This window comes from Myxocyprinus asiaticus, chromosome 33, assembly GCF_019703515.2.
Source record: "Myxocyprinus asiaticus isolate MX2 ecotype Aquarium Trade chromosome 33, UBuf_Myxa_2, whole genome shotgun sequence".
NCBI lineage: Eukaryota > Metazoa > Chordata > Actinopteri > Cypriniformes > Catostomidae > Myxocyprinus > Myxocyprinus asiaticus.
In genome coordinates, this window is record NC_059376.1 from 24,572,571 (window position 1) to 24,591,815 (window position 19,245).

Consider the following 19,245-nt stretch of genomic DNA (forward strand, 5'->3'; position numbering starts at 1 on the left):
ATCCGAAGAGCAAAAATATCCCTGTGTAAACAAAATACATCCTCCACCCCCTCCATCACCATGTTTGGCATTCTCATTCTATTGAATTGGAAGCTGATATCAGTTAGTGTGTTGGACATGATTTGTGGCCATTTAAGTAAACCGATACACTAATCTTACCAACCTACATCTGAGATATTGCGTTTTAGTGCAAGGATTATACAGATTTCAGGCACATACATATAGACAAAGACCCAGGAGCCTCATAAAGGTTGTTCTTAAAAGGATAGTGCACACAATGTGGAAAATTATTTACTCACCTTCATGTTTTTCTGAACCTGAATGACTTGGATATGTTGGTTAATGTGTTAGTCTCAGTCACCATTTACTTTCCTTGCATCTTTTTCATACAAGGAAAGTGAATGGTAACTTAAGCTAACATGCCATGTGAATGTAACCATATGGATTTTTTTTTAATTTATTATTTAATTTGTGGTTAAACTCTGCTGATTTAATATACTGTATAAGATGATAAAAAAGCTTTGTAAAAATTGCAAGAATGATTTGTCTTAAAAGCATCAGAATGGGTAGATATTAAATAAATAATTATAATAATAAATAAATAAAACAGAAATGTTTGGCATTTTGTTTCAGCAAAAGTGTGTTTAGATGAATGTATAGCCATCCCAATCCAAATTTCAGAGATGCATCATAAACATAAAGTTTCCTAAACAATATTAAGCCTGTAAGTAAGGCTAATTAGTGTTGGCTTTGCAAAGCTGTTAGTAATAAATTACTAAATCTTCTATTAAAGACAACTTTAATAGTGTTCTAAAGTGAAATTTTTACCTATTTAATCAACATATTAGTTTGTTTTACATTTATTAGGTGGTATTTAAGTTTATTTAAATATATTCAGACAGTAATTATGAATAATTAGTACTGGTTTTACTAATAAATTGCTATTATTTTGTATTAAAGACAACCTGGCCCCCTGTTCTAAGGGAAACTTTTACCTACTGAAGTTATTGGATTGTTTTGCACTTATTAGGTGGTATTTTATTGAAGTATAAGTTTATTGAAATTTATTGAACTATAATAATTATTAGTATTGGTTTTACAAAATGTTTGCTAATGAAATGTGTTAAAGAACTACTACTTTTATTAAAATTAATAAATCCTAAATTAAAGACATTTAAATTATTTTGCTAATATTTTGTTTTTAGATTTATTAGATGTTTGCAGTATTTGCAGTAAACTAAAAGTTAAGAAAGTTTTATTGTAATTGAAACATGCCAAAATAAATAAATAAATAAAAAATGATTTATGAGTAACAGATTTGAAAGGCCAGTAATAAGTAGCCTTAAAGGGATAGTGCTCCCAAAAATGAAAATGCTCTCATCATTTACTCAACCTGATGCCATCCCAGATGTCAATGACTTTCTTCCATCTGCAGAGCACAAACAAAGATCTTTAGAAGAATATTTCAGCTCTGTTGGTCCTCACAATGCATCTGAATGGTGACCAGAACTCAGAATGTCCAAAGAGGTCATAAAGGCAGCATAAATGTAATCCTTACAACTCCAGTGGTTAAATCCATATTTTCTGAAGTGATATGATAGGTGTGGGTGAGAAACAGGTCAATATTTAAGTCTTTTTTTTACTGTAAATCTAAATACACATTCTGGTGTGAAAGTGACTTTCTCTTTCACATTCAGCCACCTACTGATTGGGGCTGGTAAATGGTGAAGATTTACAGTAAAAAAGTACTTAAATATGGATCTGTTTCTCCCACATCTATCATACTGCTTCAAAAGACATGGATTTAACCATGTGTTCTGTGTTCTGCAGAAGAAAGAAAGTAATACACATCTGTGATGGCATGAATGAGTAATGAGTTGAGTACACGATGAGATAATTTTAATTTTTGGGTGAACTATCCCTTTAATTGCTGGCTTAATATTGTTTAGTAATCTTGACATTTGATCTCTGAAATAGTGCACTAATTGCATTATTTTCTACACAAAAATAAGACATTCGATAAGTTGTAAATTGTGACTAAGATAGACTTATTTTACATTCAGATAATTATTAATAAATGTCTTATTCATTCAACCAGTGCATTATTGCAGACCATTAAAATAAAGTGTTCCCAAACCTTTTTGTTCAGCCCTAATATGTTAACCAGAGAGGTCACTTCTAACAAATTCTTCTTTAATGCATCAGGATGGCTTGGCATGTCAAAATTGATTACTGTACGCACATTGTTTATTGACTAAAGATTGCTGATAGATAAAACTATTCTAATGAGTGCTGATGCATTAAGATCTTTTGACGTTCTTATGCAGCTTTGTGTGCAAATATGCAGATTGTTCCTTGAGGGGGGAGAGGAGTGGAGTGGAGAAAGAGAACAAAGGAACAACAAACATACATTTTACTGAGCACAAAGCAACAGAGCTACCAGCCTGCAGTATTTGCTACAGGACTGGAAATCCTGTCTGAAAAGAAGCAGGAAGGGAAGATGAAAGGGGCTTTAGGTGATGGGTGAATATTGTTTGATCCTTTTAGGTCTGTCTGTCATAATGAGGTGTACAAGGTAAAACTTGTATGGAGATGTGTGTGAGTGTGTGTTTATTGTTATTTTTGGTGTAGTTTTGTAGCTAGACTCCTGTCTTTGAACTTTAAATATTACATGAAATGATGTGAGCTCTTCAGCTCTCCAGCATGGCATGATTGATTCAGCCATTAGTGCATGGTTTGAAATACTGAATGAGAGAGGGACACACATGGAAAGTGGGAGAGAGAGAGAGAGAGAGAGAGAGAGAGAGAGGTTTGATGTGGACATGTTCTGTTCTTGGGCAGAAAATGAAACAGAAATGTCTGTGTGTGTGATGATGTCACCATCTGCAAAGATTCCAGTGGGACTAATTATATGAATGGAACAGAGATGCCTGCCTCTCTCTCTCTCTCTCTCTCTCTCTCTCTCTCTCTCAATGTTTAAGATAAATCTTCTGTACTGGGTAACACTAACTGGGTTAAAAAAAAACAACAAAAAAAAAAACCATTGTGAGCATAGGTTTCATGCCGTTACACAGTACAACCACTTTTCCTCTCTTACACTTCAAATATCGCCATCATACCTTTAAATGTGTGCCCTCTTACCTTTGAAATATAACTCTGTCTCACAAAAGAACATTATAACACTCAAATACTGCCATTCTATCTCTGAAAAACAAATCTATATCTCAGTACAACCCTAAACACTCAAATACTGCCCTTCCATCTGACAAACTGCCCCTCTACTGTACCTTTGAAATACTGTCCCTTGATCTCACAGTGCAACCTTGTGAGTGAGTCATATGTTTTTGCTGAATCAGTTGATACAGTTTTTTCAAATGCAAATCAAACCATTCTATATAACTATTCCCTCTCTCTCTCGCTCTCTCTCTCTCTCTCTCTCTCTCTCTCTCTCTCTGTCTGTCTGGTACCTGTTTTTTTTTTTTCCTCTTATAGTCAATGTCAGTTTCAGTGTACTTTTTTGGCATAAAAAATAACATTACATTTGTTTTTCCAACACTGTAGCAGCTTTGCTGCAGGCCATTGTTAGCAGAGAACAGAACAAAATAAATAATTGCAAAATTGGAAACAAACAAACAAACAAACCAAAAAAATGATAGAAAGAAAAGTAAACACCTGTAAGTTAAAGAGAAATATAGAAACTTTTACAGCTTTTGAAGACTCTCATCCATTTTTAATTGCTAGCAATTAAAGTCTTGCTGGAGATTTGCTAGTAATTAACCCTGACTTGTATTAATGCAGAGACGTGTTGATGACGCTAGCCGGTGGGTGTTTGGCAGTGTTTACTGAGAGCTCCTAAAGACCTAATGAACACACAGCAGAAGTTTAGCCCTCAAAGTAGAGCAGCCAGAGCAAACACAGTCATCCTCAAATCAACTCAGCTCTGTTGAGCTCAGCTCAACACACACATGCACGTTTACTTCGTTATCTGTCACAAAGGCGAGACAAAGAGACACAAGAACAGAGGAACAGTTCAAAAGATTTATTAACAATAAGTTATAACTTCAGCAGATCCAGGTGAAGTGTGGAGATCCCGTCACCGACAGCAGTAGAAGGTGCTGGGTGAGTTTGTCGTACGCTGACCGTGCAGTGAGCAGATCCAAAAGGAATTCTTCGTGAAAAGTGTGTTCGTAGGCGAGTGTAAGCGTTGTGGTAGTCAGGAGCAGATTCATGAGGAATCCTCCATTGAAGAGATGTGGATGAAGAGAACAGGCGTACAGCAAACTGGAAGGCAACCACACTCCCGACATGTGGTCAGAGATGGACAACCAAAACAAAACACGAGACAGGACTAACTAGGCAGAGAAAGCGAGGTGAGTTATTTCAACACAAAACAACAATCTGGCAAAGAACATGACTCAACAACAGGCTTAAATGAGCAGTGAATTATTGGAGAGACAGCTGCTGCTAGCATGCTAATTAGAGGCATGATCAGCGTTCACATGAGGGAGAAAAATAACAAAACAAACAGGACAGACCGTTGAACCCCCCCCCCCCCCCCCGCTGTGGGTAATTTGAGGAGGCGAATGAAATGAGCCGCCTTTGAGAACCAGTTCACAACAGTCAAAACAACTGTGTTGCCATGGGAAAGGGGCAGAGGCAGCTCTTGCCCCGTTAAGGGAAGTGGGCAAAATAAATGTTATCAAATAATGTTCTATGTTCTCTATTTATGAGGAGCATGGCTGACAAACCACATGACACAGATGCCTCTGGATATGACGTGAGAATGTGCAAAATGTAAATCTGAGTGAGCATCTTTTTGGGTGTTCCTGTTTGTCCACATGCATACTGTAAAACTCCCTCCAGACATTGCTTCCATACACAAGGCTTTCCTACCCACCCCTCAGCTTTAAGCAGGAGGGAGCTCTGCCAGTTCATAGATAATTAGTACACTAAATCTGCTTAATTTGACACAATCCCACAGCGACTTCCCTGAGCCTGGAAAAGCATTTGCCTCCAAATAACTTTTTTACATTGTTTACCTCTCTTTTTCTTTCACACACACTTCTCTCTCTGTCTATTTGACTCACTTTTCTGGTGGGAAATGGACTTCATTACTAAAATCATAAACAAAATTTGAAAAATAATATTTGGTAGACCACAATGCTATAATGGAAAGAAATTTATCTAAGACAGGTTTTTGTTTGTTTAAATGTTTGTAGTGAAAGTGAGGGAATGTAGTTTGAACCATATATATTCATTTATTTTTGTGTACATATACAGTATATATGTATATACAGTATATATAATTTGACAGAAATGTGTTTTTCTGAATAAAAATTGCTTTTCTGAGGTCAGTTCTCCTAAGTATATGTGTCCTTCACACTGTGCACCATGCTAGAAAACACAGCCAGGACATAGTGTGATCAAGAAAAAGCTTTTAATTGGTTTATATTTCTTAATTATTAACCATTATTTTGCCATTGTATGTGCATCATGTGCTTGTAAAGTGAAGAATGTGGGTTTGTTATCCTGAGGCAACAATGTGCAATGGTGGGTTAATAGTGTACACACACAATTGGACAACTACAGTACATGCATTGAGTTTGTTAGCACTGTTTGCCTTTTCAAAAGTCAATACATTGTAAATAAATAATTTGCTTTGTTCTCTCTCCAAATGAAATGCTTAAATCTATTTGCATCTCTTTATCCCAGAAGATATGAAAGAGGATTATGAGATGAAATAGGAGAGAAATTGGAAGGAAGAAGAAGAATGCTGAAGAGTGCTTTTAATTTGTAGAGTTTGTGATGCTTCTCTGTGTAGTGTTAATCTGTCATGAGGTCCAACAGCAACAATTCTCTGAAGAGGTTAAAGGGATAGTTTACCCAAAAAGGAAAATTCTGTCATCATTTACTATAGAAAAAAGATGCAATGAAATTGAATGGTGACTGAGGGTAAAATTCTACCTAAAATCTCCATTTGTGTTCCATGGAAGAAACAAAGTCATTCAGGTTTGTAACTACATAGGGTGAGTAAATAATGACAGAATTTTTATATTTGGATGAACTATGCATTTAAAGATTTTAGAGCACTCCACAGTGCATCAGAAAACATTCAGAGAAAATGAGGACATTTAGATAGAGCTGGACAAGAGAATGTGATCCCCTCTAGAAACAAGCAGTCTTGTAATAGCCCATCTAATAAGTGTAACTCTCATATGCTGATATGGTTTGTCTTTTGTGTTTCAGTATGCAGGAGCGGGCGGTACAGCGGGTGTGTGCGTGGCTCATGCTTGTGTTTTTGACCCTTCTGTCTCTCTGGGGTCATCTGTCTGATGCCTCCTCGCACCGCAGTCACATCGGTAAGTCAAGGTCAAGGATCATTTGGTCTTAAGCCTTAAGCCTGTTTTTATTGCTTATTTCCATTTTAACCTACAGTGCTGATCATTTTAATGAACCATCTAATTAAAAGTCCAACGATGTGGATTTCATAAAGTCAGATTTGGGTCGATATTACCATACATTTGTTTAATTCGATTTTTTAACAAATTCAGAAAAAGCATTTGTTTGGTTTTTGTATCTATATTTACCAGAACATTTTAACTGATGCTTATAACAACAACAAAAAAACAGACAGACAATGTAAATTTGTTGGCATGTACTGTATACTGTATGTTTCTGTCTGTGCATGAGTGTGTTTGTGTGTGAACATACTTGGATGTAGCTTATAGTCAAAAATGTGAAGTGACTATTTGCACTAGTTATAAATAGCACCTGCCACACAGCGCGGCTATTTGCACTCCAATAGCCTGGTGGAAACACTGAAATTAAAGACAAACTGCACCCCTATAGTGTCGCTGCAGTAGCATGGGGTGTAATGACGGTGCAGATGTGCTTTTCTTCCTGCAGACAACCTGGGTTCGATTCTTTTTGCCATCCTGTTTCCTGTCTCCTCTCTTAATATTTCCTTTAATAATACTTACAATAATAAATAAAAATACATTTTTGATTACTGAGGTTGATTTTCTCGCAGTTATTTGGTCACGGTAAAGGTCGGAGAGATGAGAGAAAGGTTTGATCCGAGTAAAATTAACCATAGTTTTACTATAGTAAGCCATAGTTTTAATGCAATTTTAATGCCCTTAATACAGTAATGTGGTGTTAATATAGTAACCATGTTTTATTTTGTAATTACTATGATTTTACCACAAAATAACTTGGTGATACTATGGTTACTGTAGTAAAACCAAGGTTATTTTTTGTAGGGGAAGGTTAGGGATAGGGGTAGGGTTTGGTCTGGGGCACTCTGTATAAACACAATAAACATACTGTAGTGATGCACCTACAGTAAACTGTATGTTAGTATTTAATTAAGGGTGAAAATAGTATCTCCCACTATTTTTACTGGGGTGCAAATAGCATCTAACACTATTTGCACTTAGTGCAAAGGAGAAGCTTTTTTTTGCTATTTACACTTTGTGCAAATAGCCTCTGCCTCAAAATGGTCCCCAGTATTGAACTAAATCTGAAAACGTCCCTTTTGGCATGGTTGATGAAACACATGACACAGATGTCTCTGGGGTCATGTAGAGGCCACTGCAAAAAGTTTAAAATCTAGTAGAAGGTTCTGCTGAAATTAGATGAGTCCTTTTTTCTTAAGCTTTTGTTTCTGTTATGTTCACTGAATATGGCACTGATTCTGGGGTGCGTTTCCCATACAGTGATGTATCTCACTGCTTAACCACCATTGTATGATGTATTGTTGGAGAAATTACAGTAACTAGCTAGTCAAGACTGTTTCCTGAAACCGTAGTAACTGTCGAACATTCATCGCTCGAACCATGTTGGTTCAACAACATAGAGCTGCCATTAATGATGTTATGCAGGGGGTAGAGTATAATATCCACAAATATTAAATTCTAAAAGCTCATTTACACATACACCAGAAAGCCGTTTAATGCGAGAAAGCAGCTGAAGACAGGAAAGCTGCATGCACTGTGTAATGCGACAGATACATAGTGCATGCAGCACACAGATATATGTAGAGGGTTTCCATCTACATCAGACTTCGGTGTTCCCCAGACACACTTGAGAATAGGCGCACTCTTCAAAAACATATAAATGATACTTATGCGTTAACATAAACACTTAAAAGCTGTGTTCTCCAGCAGAAACCGTGTGTGATAAAGAACTTTCTTTTAACAGCCTTTAATCCCTTAAACGGCTGCATTCGCATTTATGTGATGGTTCTGAACATCGTTTTCTGCAAAACCCCGGAATAAATAATTTTCTCAAATGCATGTAAACATGGTCAAAGTGTTGACAGAATTAAAGATTTATATGGAATGAAAGATATAGAAGCCTCAGCGATGTCAAATGATGTCTACACAGCAAACTAATAAGGAACTATTGGCTATGCTTCTAACCACAGGTAAAGAGCTGGCTTCGGGAAACACCAAAGTGTTGAACTACGTTGGTAATGATGGAACTTGTGACCATACTGTAGTTGGCTAACAATACTTTTGGGAAATGCACCCCTGATTTGCTGTTTTGCTGGCAAATTAGGCTTTTTTCTAGGCGTTTTTCTATTATGGGCCCCCTGACATATTGCTCTAGGTCCCTTACCTTTTTTTTTGTTATATTAAACATTTACAATGTTCGAATCCCACTCGAGTCAAAACGACAATATGACTCACCGTGTGAAGTTCATTTTCTGTTAAGTTTCACAACATGCGGCACATAGAGTACCTTTGTCATCATATATAGAGCATAATTTGTCAATGAATTATTTGTCATTTTACATAATATTTTTGCACATTTTTAGGTTACCTGACAAAGCATTTTCACTGTGTATTTGTATTGTGTTCTCCCTGTTGCTTTTGCTTATATTATTCTCATTTGTTAGTCACTTTGAATAAAAAAAGCATGCTAATCGAATGGCTGTAAATATAAATGATTGAATAAGAACTCCAGGTGTGAGCCAGCCAAAGCAGAAGAGAGGTAAGAAAGAGTTCAGATAATCAGTTAATTACACACTACTGCTTAACAGGTCAGAGCAAGGTGACTGAACGCACACTCACTAAACCACTGGGAGGGAAAAACTAATAACTCCAAACTCTTCTTGAGTATTTGTCTCACACACACACACACACACACACACACACACACACACACACACACACACATAAACACTTACACAGGGAATATAGCCAGGAAGTTTACTGTTACTGTAGGTCATTCTTTATGAGGCTCATGCTCTCAATAAAACAAATATCCCTGGAGAGAGAGAGAGAGAGAGAGAGAGAAATGTAGGGAGAATGGTTGCAGAGAGGCAGTGAAGGGCGTAAAAAAGAAAAAGATAAAGAAAGAGATAGAACAAGGGAGACAGAGGTGTGGAAAGAGAGACAGAGACAGATGAGGGTGTCAAAGATGAAACGTAGGAAGCGACATGGCTCTTGCAGATGACTGCGGTCCTGAGCTCTTCCGACCACTGAGAGAGAGTGTGTGTGTGTTGGTGTTCTGTGCCCTTCTGCCCTGTAAAACATGAGTCTCTCTGTCTCTTTGGTATGTCCTAAACTTACCCACCCCAAACAAGACACAAAGTAGGACCAATGACATCAAACTATGAAGAGGGATAGGTTGTGTGTTTGAGAGTGTGTGAGGGTCACATTGTCACACACACCTTGCTGACCGATGTTGCTGTCATGTGACGCTTTTTATGATTTCTGTTTCCCCTGCCCTTGTTTTATCCACAATCTGCCACCTTCCTCTTATTCTCTTTCTTTCTTATTCTTATTCTCTCTCTCTCTCTCTCTCTCTCTCTCTCTCTCTCTCTCTCTCTCTCTCTCTCTATCTGTCTGTCTCTCTGTCTGTCTGTAAAAACAGACAAAACCCAACACATTATATATTAAAAAATAAAATAAAACATCATAGGAAAAGCTGTTAAATGTCTTCTTACTGGAGTATTTTTTGGTGTTTTCACTGTGATTTAACACTCTGCTTTCATTGTCATGACAAAAAGAAAATTAGCTTAAGTATGAAACTTTTATTTATTTATTTTTTTGTTTAGATTTTCTCAAATGAAGGTGATACAGTAAACGGAAAATACTTAAGTGTTTCTCACACACATAAACATTTAAAAAAAGTGACTATGTGCAGTTATTCACTGAAAAAAAAATGGTGAGTAAGATTTACGTCATTTTTATTTTGCAGGTTTTGGCACACAGTTTTTCAAAGTAAATTTGAATGGTATGAAATTAAGTAAAATCTACTTAATTTCATGAGTGAGTGAGTACATTTTTCCAAATAACATTTTTATTGATTCATAAATACACAATAAAGAAAAACACAGCCCATATACATCGAATCAACATTTAACATTTATCCCCCAATAAAATCCCTCCCCAATCACCAACCCCACCCTGACCCCCAACAAACACCCCTGTGGTCACATATCATAATACACACTCACACACACACACAAGTTTAAATCTTTCTCCCATAATCTCTTGATAGAAGTTAAAGCTCTGACCCCCAGACTCTGAATTAGCAGGGAGTAATACACTGATGCCTCATGACCTATTCCAAAAGCAGTAATCCCCTCTCCCAGAGTATCTGCCACTTTGGGAGGGTGTGTGCTACTTCCAAAAACAATACAGAGCAGGTGGTGCAGCTGTAAATACCTATAGAACTGAGATCTGGGAATCCCAAAAAGTTGAACCAAATTTTCAAAAGATCTCAACACTCCACTCTCATATAGGTCACCGAGTGTAGTAACCACCCCTTACAATCCACTCTGACCAGCAGAAAGGGGATTTATTAATACATAATTTAGGGTTCAGCCATATGCTTGAGGCAACAAGAGTTGAGCGGCGCCGCGAGCCCAGGAACCAATCATCGAGCCATGAGGGTTCAGGGAAGAGCAGAGGGTTCCACTCTAGCCGACGCTCGTGGCTGCCCAGGAAAGCATGTTGTCATCTCCGCATCAGCCTGTGACTGGGCAATCGTCCCCGAAGGGAGGAGACCAGCTGAGGCTTCTGCGTCCGACTGGACGAGCCCGCTCTCCGATGCTGCACTCGAGAGCTCATCACTTTCGCGGGCTCCGTATAAGAGGTCGAACTCGCCATGAGACGAGCCGGCGAACTCATCCGGAAGCCCGATCGGGGCAGTCGAGCGTGCTGGGGAATGGGAGGTCTGCGGGGGGATACCCATTGGGGTCCCCAAATCCCCCCGGGGAGCCTCTGGGGTGGCTTGCTTTCTTACGAAGGCGTGCCGCGACCGCATCGTTGCCATGGACATGTCCTCACAATGAGAACATGACCATCCACGAACGCTGTCTCCGCATGAACAGTGCCCAGACACGAAAGACAGTGATCGTGACCGTCAGAAGGCGAGAGATAATGAGCGCAACCAGGAATAACACACAATCAGAAAAGCATCTTTAAAAAGACGCGTCTTTAATAAGACGTTCCGTGTGTGCCGCTTTTTTAGAGAAATATACTCTTTTAGAGAAATATACTCTTTTATTTCTGCCGAAGCACCCAGGGGCGTTCTCTGCATTGCACCAGTGCAGAGGGGGGAGAAGCTGCTGAAATGCACCATCAGATCCAGCAGAGGTGAATGAACAGTCGTGGGAATTCAGCTCAGTGAGCATGACCGTTCGGATCCGAAGAGAAAATCTGAATGAGTGGTTGCATACCAGCTCCTTTTATACCAGTATGTCCGGGGGAGTGGCATGCAAATACCACTCGCCAATTTCCATTGGCCTTTTATCAAAGACCAGAGGTGTCTCGGGCTCCCAAGAGTGACCCCTAGTGTCACTACATCGACACAACGTCGAGTGAGTGACAGATAGGGAACATTAATTTTTACATGTTTTAATTAAAAACAAATGTAGAATTTACTTAATATTTTCATGTTCACACTTTTTAAACTCAAACTTCAACTTTTTAAAAGTACTAATTCCTTTCTGCTAGATTTACTTCACCACAAAATCATTTGTTTTTTCAGTGTTCCCTTGAGCAATTTCAACCCGAACTAAACCTTAAAATGACTTTCATTTAGTGTAAACTTACGTAGGTTTACTTCAGTTACTAAATTACTGACATTTTTACTTAAATGAAACCAATTAGTTTTGATGTTATCGCAAGAAGAACATTTTTAGGTTACATGAGAAATATAATTTAATGTACACACACAAACACACACACAAACACACATGTTGGTGCGGCTATCCTTATGAGGACTCTCCATAGACATAACGATTTTTATACTGTACGAATTATAGATTCTATCCCCTAACCCTAACCCTACCCCTAAACCTAACCCTCACAAATAACTTTCTGCATTTTTACATTTTCAAAAAAACATCGTTTAGTATGTTTTTTAAGCGATTTGAATTATGGGGACACTAGAAATGTCCTCATAAACCACATTTATAGCATAATACCCTTGTAATTACCAGTTTATAAAAAAAAGTCCTCATAAACCACCCAAACCCGGCCACTCTTACACATACAAAGATGAATGTTATGTGTTTGCTGTGTATTGCTGTTGAATTGCCACTGATGTATCAGATCTCTGTATCAGTGGTTATTTGCACCAGTATATGAGTTATTCTGTTTATATCTGTGAGGTCAGAAGTCTTTGTGTTCTAATAACTCGGAAGACAGGCCATTTCAGACTGTCTGACAAAAGAAAAGAAAAAAACGGACTCACGATCCCTTAACTCTTGTTTTCTTGAGTTTTAAAGTGAATTCATCGCAAGATTCTCTTATGTGTTAGCTCTTCCTGTAACTGTTCATAGCCTGTCCAAGCCCATATGGCCTGTGAGAGACGCAGCAGGGAAATTAAAAATGTGAAACTTTCATGCCCGCTGCTCTATTCCATCTGTGGGACAAAACATGTAGGTCACACCAGCATCAAATCCTCCCTGAGCTGCTCAGACTCATTCAGTTTAATTCGCATATCCACAGACATGCATGTATTTTAAAGTATTTTAAAATATCTCATGTTTCTTTAATTATTAGCATTCACTTTCAGTTAGTCCTACATTTATGTTGTACTGCCCCTTAAAGCGATAGTTCAGTCAAAAATGAAAATTATTATTAAAGTTATTTACTCATCCCCATGTTCTTCCAAATGTATATACAGTTAATTAAGGAGAATTTTTGAAGTGCTTCACGCAGCCCTTTTGATATTATGAGTTCATTATAGTCATGCTGTAAATCTCCAAAAAACACCAGAAAATATAATAAAAGAGCCATAGAAGTAGTTTGTATGACTTCTGTGCTATATTCCAAGTTTACTAAAGCCATAAAATTGCTTTGTATGAGTAACGGACCAAAATTTTGTTTAGTCGTTATTCATTAATAACCTTCTCCTCTGTCGCAGTGCTCAACTGGCACGTCGCGTTCAGTTAAGACATGAAAACCAATGCTGTTTTAGTGTTAATGATATCATACCTGCTGTGATATGTTGAAGCATTATGTTTGAATCTAATCACGAATGCAAATCAAATTTCAGAGCTTTAGTATAGGGGATAATTTACAGTGAATAACAACTTAAATTTTGATCTATTTCTCACATAATGCTATCATATGGCTTCAGAAGACTACATATAAGTATGGACTACATTTATGGTGCTTTTATGGTGTTTTTTGTACTTTTTGGAACTTGACAAAGATGGTCACTATTCAGTGTTGAAGTATGGACAAGAGCTGTGTTAAGATTCTTCAAAATTTCACCTTTGTGCTCCTCAGAAAAAATAACAATGTAGGCTTGCAATGACATGAGATTTTATTTTTGGGTGAAGGAATTTTTGCTCTATTAGTATTTGATCATTCCTAACAACAGTATGTTTTGTGCTGAAGAAAAAATGCAGTTTTATTTATAATTTGCTAAAAATAATCTAACTGGTACAAAGCCAACAAATAGAACAATACCCTGTAGCAGCTCTGGAGATATTTAACACTCTCGCCTTGGTTTGGTCAGATGCTTATTCAATGAGTGTATGTGTTAAAGAATGCTCTAGAGTAAGTGATTTAAAATGGGCATTTATGAGTGTCTTAAGCAGGTTGCTTGAGCTTGATGGGTGTTTATGTATTCCATCAGAGTGTGGTGTTTAATCTCTGAGCAGATGGCAGCGAGCTCACACTCTTCATAAACAAAAACAGCTTCCTATCCATCAGGCATCCCGATTACCGCAGAATCAAACATGTGTTCAGGCAGAATTCAGCTTAAGGTGCTTAAGGTGCTGACACATTATCCTTTAAGAATAAAGAAAAACGTGCTGATAAGTGTGATTCCCGTGTTCACATAGTGGAGGTGTTATTTTGAGAGAGCTATGGAATGGGATCTAACTGTGTAAAACATTATTATTCCAAACATGTGAAGCTAGATTATACACAGTACTGAAAAGCTGTATTCTATTTCTATTTTAGAAATATGGAGAAACGCTCTGTTGGAATTATTTACTTCTTGTTGTCCTTAGTCAGATTAATTAACATACATTATTCACTAGAAATTAGAGACTGACACTTGATGGATAAAATTTTTAATCTGCAGAAACCTAACTTTTTGTTTATTGAAGTGACATTTTTATATCAATACAAATACAAAGCTTTATTACAGCAACGTAAGTGTATAAGTATGGAAGTACACTTGTAAGGTAAAATGTCTCTTGTTAAGGAGATCCTGGCAATGGGGATTAAGAAAAATGGTGGGTTGGATTGTAAAAGCTATGTTTCTAGAGCCTTGGATTAGCGATTAGTATGCTCTGACACATTGAGTAATGGTGTTCATGTGGACAGCGCAAGTTCCAGTCTAGCAAATGGCATCTGCACACAGATGATGCTTTCCTTTACCCTTTCTCATAACTATAGTAAATTAACTTTTCTTTAACATTTTTGCAAAGTCATTTTTAGTTGACATATAAAGCCAGTTCTCCTCAAGTTCATAGGTACTTAAGCAAAATAACCACATGGTTTTATATTTTGCTATATAATGCAAAGACATTTATAGATTTATAAGTGTGACTTAAGTGTCTGAAGACTTTTGGTCAACTGAGGAGAGTGTTGGAATATACTTTACGATAGAAAGAAAGAAAGAAAGAAAGAAAGACAGAGAGCAGTGGTCCCCTCAGACATTTTCGGTCACATTCTCATAGAGTGGTCTCATCAAGGTTCTGTATAATAGTGCTGACCCCTGTCACACAGACCTGGGGCAGATCAGTCACACTGTAGATATGTATTTCAAGATGCAGATGGAGCCAGCACTCGGGGACAACATGCTGTCCTTTGACATTTGATGAGACTCTGGATGACAAGACGGAAATGAGGAATAGATGAGAGTGTAGAGGAGGAAGAAACACAGAAGCGCAAGATGACAGGAAAGGGGAAAGGTTCTGTTTCTCTCAAATTGGAGCCAAAGAATAACATCTTCAGCTTCAGCAGGACTGGACAGCCATCAAATTGTCACTTCTTTTTTTTACCCCTGCTTTTGTCTGCGACGGCTCTCTCAAGGATTTGAAGTGTATTGGAGGATATTTGTTTGAGGGTTGGCTGTTTACAGTGGGAGTTTGACAGAGGTGTGGAAATGTGGGTCAGGCAGAGGAGGAAACACTGACCCCTGGATTATTGAAAGAGGCCTGACCACAGCAGCAAGGTCGTGTGATACTCAGGTCTGGGCATGTTCTCCTCATGTCTATTCCCACAGGCCTCTGTCTGACATTTCTGAATATTCCAGAAAGCCATAACCCATCTGCATTCGGTTAGATGCTAAAACAAAAAAAAGATACTCTTTAAAAGATACCAATTACCTTTAGGGTTGTGCAGACTGTAGGGTTGAGCAGTATACCAGCACTACAAAATAACATGGTACCAAAAATATACAGCTCTATGATATACATTTATTTGTGGATGTATTACCACTTACCACTTGACAGTCACACAGGTGTCCTAGCAGAGTAACACCCTGTCTACACCGGGGGCATCAGTTGACGTGACACAATCATTTCAACACTGGACGACACGATCGTTCTAAACTGTTTTGTGTTGTTGGCAGTAGTAGCACCAGTGCGTGCAGCACAAAATGGAATGGGACACCCGTATACTGTCAGCACAACGCACCACAACGGACACTTCCAGTGTAGACAGTATCATTGATTATAATGGGTTCTATTGATTTTAAAGCGACGTGATGCTCGTGTTCGGTGTACAGGGTGTAAGTGGTATAGTTCATCACATTAACTATGGACATGTTTAACAAATTTTGGAAACCAGAAAGTTTGACAACCTCACGTCTATTCTCACATATATTTCAGAATATTCCATAAACAACAATTTCCTTTATATAGAGTTGTATATACCATTTGTAATATCTATCTATCTATCTATCTATCTATCTATATATATATATATATATATATACACACGATCAGCCACAATATTAAAACCACCTGCCTAATATTGTGTAGGTCCCCCATGTGCCACCAAAACAGTGTCAACCCACATCTCAGAATAGCATTCGAAGTAAATTCTAGAGACCGTTGTGTGTGAAACTCCCAGGAGATCAGCAGTTACAGAAATACTCAAACCAGCCCATCTGGTACCAACAATCATCCATGTGACTATCTAATCAGTCAATTGTGTGGCAGCAGTGCAGTGCATAAAATCATGCAGATACGGGTCAGGAGCTTCAGTTAATGTTCACATCAACCATCAGAATGGGATGAATGAACCATCAGAATGAATCTCAGTGATTTGGACCGTGGCATGATTGTTAGTGCCAGATGGGCTGATTTGAGTATTTCTGTAACTGCTGATCTCCTGGGATTTTCACGCACAACAGTCTCTGGAGTTTACTCAGAATGGTGCCAAAACCAAAAACAGTGAGCAGCAGTTCTGTGGATGGAAATGCCTTGTTGATGAGAGAGGTCAACAGAGAATGGCCAGACTGGTTCGAACTGATGGAGTCTATGGTAACTCAGATAACCCCTCTGTACAATTGTGGTGAGAAGACGGCTTGGCACTGTTTTGGCGGCACGAGGGGGACACGAGGCAGGTGTTTTTTTAATGATGTGGCTGATTGGTGTATATACTATATATATATATATATATATATATATATATATATATATATATATATATATATATATATATATTAGTAAATTTACTGTATTACAATATCCTCATTTTGCAAATTTTGGTACTTTACCAGGACACCAGTTTGCTGCTGTTCAGCAGAGTTTGTCAGTTTAAGCAGGGTGAAGTGAAGCTTAAATATTAATGCATTGATCCATGCGATTCACTTAAATTTTTACAGAAAGCATTTACAGAATTTGACATTATAACTGAGTCATTATGAAATGTATCTATACTGTAAATCAAATCCAGATGGGATGTTTAACAAAAAGCAGATGGGATGTTTAACAAAATTTATTTATTTATTTTTTACTTTTTGAATGCTTATATTTAATAACCATCAAACTAAACTAGTATGAAATATAATATTTTGGCGCACAAATGAAAAGATCATCAGATGAAAGCTGCAAAAAAAATTCTTGTTACAAATGTAAGTGTAAAACTGATTTTTTTTGTATACACTAAAAACGAAATGTAAACCTAAAAGTGTGCTTCATGTGGTAAATTAACTGGTTTGATACCAGCCAAATTTAATTTTTAAAATAACTGAATCAACCTTAATGCATCAGGTTACACCAACAAAACAAATTTTAAGGTTTAGATAGAAATTCTCAATTGCAGGTTACTAATTTTGACAGTGTAGGCCTATATGCACATGTGTTCCACTGCGTCTGTCACTACAAACAAAGTAGGGGATTAATTATTGACATTGAATTATTTAATCTATTGACAGCCTAGTTTCATTTCATTAATCACCCGAGGCTGTTTATTTGTTGCCAAAAGGTATTGATCTGGAGGTACCAGAGGCTCGTATCATACCAAAGCCAAGATTTTGGTATCAATCCAACCCTACCTCTATGAACCTTGTCCTTTGTGTTTCCTTTCTCTCTCTATCAGTGAAGATCTCAGTGTGGGATTAAAGAGAGTAGGTTTCTATTTTACATCCTTAAGGCCCAGGTATACTTCGTTTTTGCATGTTCCAGATCACCTCATGCCTGGTCGACCATGTTGTCTTTGTAAGTATACTTTTCTGACCGCAAACGAATAGGAGCGCATTCAACTCATGCACAGCCGAGGACCAAGTTTGCTAATCAAGAAAATCTAAGCGACGCGCGGTCAAGTGGCTGTGGCTGTGGTAATGATCCAATTTGCATCACACATACTGTGCATTCCGCAACTCGCACACCCGAAGTAAACTTTAGTGTGTCTCACACTCACAATATTTATCATCTCCTGAGTATATCTGTCTTGGATGGATGGATAGGGCTTTTTTTCCAAGTTCGATGGTCTGTAATTAATGTTAGTGTTGACGATGCTGTGATAGAGAGAGAGAGAGAGAGAGAGAGAGAGAGAGAGAGAGAGAGAGTCAGGGAAAAGGGTTAGGGCAAAGTGCTTGCTGGGCAGATTTTCTGCACAGCCGTCATTTTACATGAACCTCTCCATTTCACAGTTATCAGGCAGGGATGATCTCCTGTCTCCTGCTACAGGGTTTAAATAATCTAACACCACACTCTCCCAAAGAAAGCATATGCTGGAGGACAGCATGTTAGAACAGATTAGCAGATTAGAGGGCGGCAGAGCAGATCTCTCCACCTGCAGCACTGCATGCAGTCCTTTCGCTACCAGTCTGCGGCAGCTGCATAACGGCCAATCACTGCAGGAAAGACACAAAACACAAACCACATAGAAAGTGAGAATAAATATCCCCAACATGGCAGTGATCTGAAATGTGTATGAGGAATAGATGCTTAAACCAGGGTTTATATTTTTGCTAGTCCTTTAATATTGGAACTTTAAATAAAACACAAATGCTATTAAAATACTCATCCGCTTTTTTGTGCTAATCCAACTTTAATATTATGTAGTACTTTTGCTGGCTAAAGAGAGAGAGAGAGAGGGAGAGAGAGGCATCAAGAGTGTGTGTATGTGAGTGTGTGCCCTAGAGAGAAGCAGAATCCACAGTTCATCTCTTTTTTGCATTATTCTGTTATTTAATTTTGCTTAGACACATCTGCACAGAAAGTGATTTTATTAATAGCACATTCTCGCAATCTGTCTCAGTTATATTTATGACACGTTCTGGGAACACTTTCTGTGCAAGAGAAGT

At 37.9% G+C, this 19,245-nt stretch overlaps 1 protein-coding gene across 1 annotated transcript in view; it reads left to right on the top strand.

Annotated features, from left to right (window-relative positions):
* The window catches only part of LOC127424270 (chemokine-like protein TAFA-2), a 136,556-nt gene that overhangs the window by 67,813 nt on the left and 49,498 nt on the right, over positions 1-19,245 (top strand). Inside the window, exon 2 of the mRNA XM_051669294.1 lies at positions 6,247-6,359. Coding sequence (XP_051525254.1) covers positions 6,248-6,359 — 112 coding nt within the window. The 5' untranslated portion in view covers position 6,247. The remainder of the gene's footprint in view (positions 1-6,246; positions 6,360-19,245) is intronic.